Below are 3334 nucleotides of genomic sequence, written 5' to 3'. Positions count from 1 at the left end.
TTTCATCAGAGAGGCTGATACACTGTGACTGTCTGTGTTATTGAATGTCAAAATGGAAGATTAATTTAGGCTAGCGTACATTATTTTAGGCCATTGTAGCTACAGCAAAAAAAGTGATTTCCATAGACTTAGATATTTCTTATGACTGGAAAGAATTTTGTGTAATCCATGAAACGCATTGTAACAGCCCAAGTGGAAATAATGTCGATGGCATAGAGATCAAACAGTATTTGACCAAATGTATTTATCTCCACATTTCCAAGACGATGTTGACCTTACCGTTTGATGAACAATCCATGATGCGGGAAAGGGAGAGTCACTTTGGAACAAACTTTTCTCTGGACTTCGTGGGTGACACAAAGGTCAGTAAGCAGGACCCTTTAATGAAATCAGACACAGTCTCACAGGCCGACATAAGATCAATGGAGGAGGACGAGTCGGACAGGGAAGACGACGAGAGAGAGGAGGGCCATGACGAGAACGGCTTACCAAGAAGGAGAGGACCTCGGAAGAAGAAAATGACAAAGGCTCGAATCGACAGGGTCAAACTGAGGCGCATGGAGGCCAACACGCGCGAGCGAAACAGGATGCACGGGCTTAACAACGCGCTGGACAGCTTGCGAAAGGTCGTACCCTGCTACTCAAAAACTCAGAAACTGTCTAAAATAGAAACCCTCCGCCTGGCGAAGAATTACATATGGGCCCTATCTGAGATTCTCAGCACCGGCAAGAGACCGGACCTATTAACCTTTGTCCAGACGTTGTGTAAAGGACTTTCTCAGCCAACAACAAATTTAGTTGCGGGTTGTCTACAGCTGAATGCCAGAAACTTCATCACAGACCACAGCGGAGAGGCCTCATTCCCAGGCAGGTCTCCATTCGACGCCATCTACCCACCTTACCACAGCTCCGAGGTCGTGGCTTCAGCCGGTCACGGAAACAGCACCATGGACAGCGCCAAGCCCTTCAGGCCCTACAACTACTGCACTTCCTATGAATCGTTTTACGAGAGCACGTCACCGGAGTGCTCAAGCCCGCCGTTCGAAGCTGCTCTCAGCCCGCCTCTCAACTTTAACGGTATATTCTCCCTCAAGCACGAAGACCCGGCGGACTACGGGAAAAGCTGTCATTATGGAATGCGTTACTGCGCGGTGGCAGGGCGAAGCTCTATCGTTCAGAATTCGATGTCGAGAGGGTCGTCAGACATCCACGTCCCCTATGACATCCACCTCCGCAGTCAGTTTTACCCGATGCAAGATGAATTAAACACTCCCTTTCATAATTAATGACCAAAAGAGAGTCCAAATGTGACCACCTCTTATTGGAGTAATTATTGGCAAAATAAATGAAACACTTTACCCACATATATTATTAACGGAGCGCTTTTTAGGTTAGGCACTTGGTTGTGGGCCATCTGATGGGTGATCATTAATTCATTGTAATTGAATGGTAATTGCCCTGCGGGTAAACACGTTTTGTCCTGGAATCCCATCAGGCGAAACACTAGGCAACGGAAACATTGATTTGTGAAGTGATTGTATCATACATTGCTATACCCAGTGAAGTAATGCAAATTGCCATCACAAGTGCAAAGGTTTAAATACATTCCTTTTAGGCCACTTTTCTTTTGAACAGTGTATTTCGTGTCCTCTGGGCCTTTAATAGCCTACAGTCTGAATTGAATCCCACGAAATAGTTCAATTGTGCAAAGTCGTAAATCAGACAGCAATAAAAGCAACGGGAACTATGCAATAAATGAACTTCAGACATCGCGGGAACTCTATTATTCTCCTTAAACGGTGCAGGCCAGTCAAGGACTTGTCAAACATAATAAATTAGTTATTTAACAAGATCAGTGAACAGGCCCATAGTCTGCGGCCACGAGCAGTTGCTGATAGTACGATAGTCAAGAAAGTTGTGCAAAAGGCTCCCATCTTTGTTTATTGTTTCAGTCATTGTCAATGTAATTTTCGTTCAATATTCTTCGGCCTAGGGAACTGGTTTTCATTTTCTTACGTCCTATAGGCTACACGTGACTTACATTGTGCAGTTTCTGGTGTAAAACAAAGTTATTATTGAGTGACCTACGAATCGAAGAATGTATATTTGTCATATTTATTAAAGATTTAAATGTTTGTAAATAAAGGGGCAACGTTATATTGTATTCGTACGGACATGAAATAGGCCTACATTTCTCTGAAAAAAACCGGCCTGACTTTTTATTTATTTGATGAGCGCTCGTGATAGCCTATACTGGTAGCTTTCGATGCTTTTGATGTTATGAAAAGTTGATACTCTTGCTAATTATGTTAATTAAGCACGCGGTGACTAGCCTACATTTTATGCAACTTCTTTGCTCTATCACAATTTAGTATTGTCAAATCGTTAGCCTACTCCTAAGAAATGTACAATTCAAAGTAGGTTATTCATTAGGCTTACATTTTGTTTTTAGTGAACGAAAGCACTCACCTGACTCAATTTCGTTAATTGAAAATAGATTTTTTCCCTTAATTTGTACATGAATTACGCTGTGTCATCACAGATGTTCCAAATGTATTTTAACATGATTGTAAACAAAATTCGATACTGTTTGGTGCATTATATTGTTTTCCCTTCTTTGAAAAGTGTCATTTGAGATGTGTTTTATACGAAATTAAAATAGGAAAATACTTAATAAAACATGGATCAATCAAGCCATATGTGTGTTGTTTTGTGTTTTTGTTACATTTCATTACTTTACATTTATTCATTTAGCAGACGCTTTTATCCAAAGCGACTTCAAAGAGAGAGCTTTACAAAAGTGAATAGGTCACTGATCAAAACAACGAGATTTCCCCAAAACATTGCGGTATAGCCAAAACATGAAGCATACATTGTGAAAAGCAAATAAGTGCCAATTGGAAGAACCATAAGAGCATGTTGTTAAACAAGTTACAATAAATGTTGTTGTTGGGAAAGTGTGTCTGCAGTTTTACACCATTGAGACATATATTTAAAAAGATTCAAAAATCAGTTGCGAGACAGAGCTATATGCTTTGTGTAGTGTTGTGTACTACACACTGAGTCGGTGTCGCCAAGTTTGGTATTGGACCTGGATGTTGGCCAAGGGACGCCAGATTGCGGATCACATACCCACAATAATCCCCGGGCGAGTGCATTGTCATCTTGAGAAATTATTGCGACAGAATGCACTCGACAGACGTTTGACTGACTTTAATGAGATTTTGATTGTCAAACCTGTACAAGAATTAAAATGTAATCGGGAAATGTGTGACATGTTAGCCAAAAGACCTAGCCAATGTGCTGTAAGACCATTCGTTTATATCCATCTCCA

At 41.1% G+C, this 3334-nt stretch overlaps 1 protein-coding gene across 1 annotated transcript; it reads left to right on the top strand.

The window, feature by feature from the left end:
* The first annotated feature begins 266 nt into the window (after nucleotides 1-266).
* On the top strand, nucleotides 267-1286 carry neurod6a (neuronal differentiation 6a). Its single transcript, XM_067251965.1, has one exon. It carries the CDS (start codon nucleotides 267-269, stop codon nucleotides 1284-1286), a length of 1020 nt encoding a protein of 339 aa, XP_067108066.1.
* The last annotated feature ends 2048 nt before the right edge of the window (nucleotides 1287-3334 follow it).

Source organism: Osmerus mordax, chromosome 15 (genome assembly GCF_038355195.1).
Source record: "Osmerus mordax isolate fOsmMor3 chromosome 15, fOsmMor3.pri, whole genome shotgun sequence".
NCBI lineage: Eukaryota > Metazoa > Chordata > Actinopteri > Osmeriformes > Osmeridae > Osmerus > Osmerus mordax.
The sequence above is the reverse complement of the archived record's forward strand: the minus strand, read 5'-3'. Positions and strand labels throughout refer to the sequence as shown.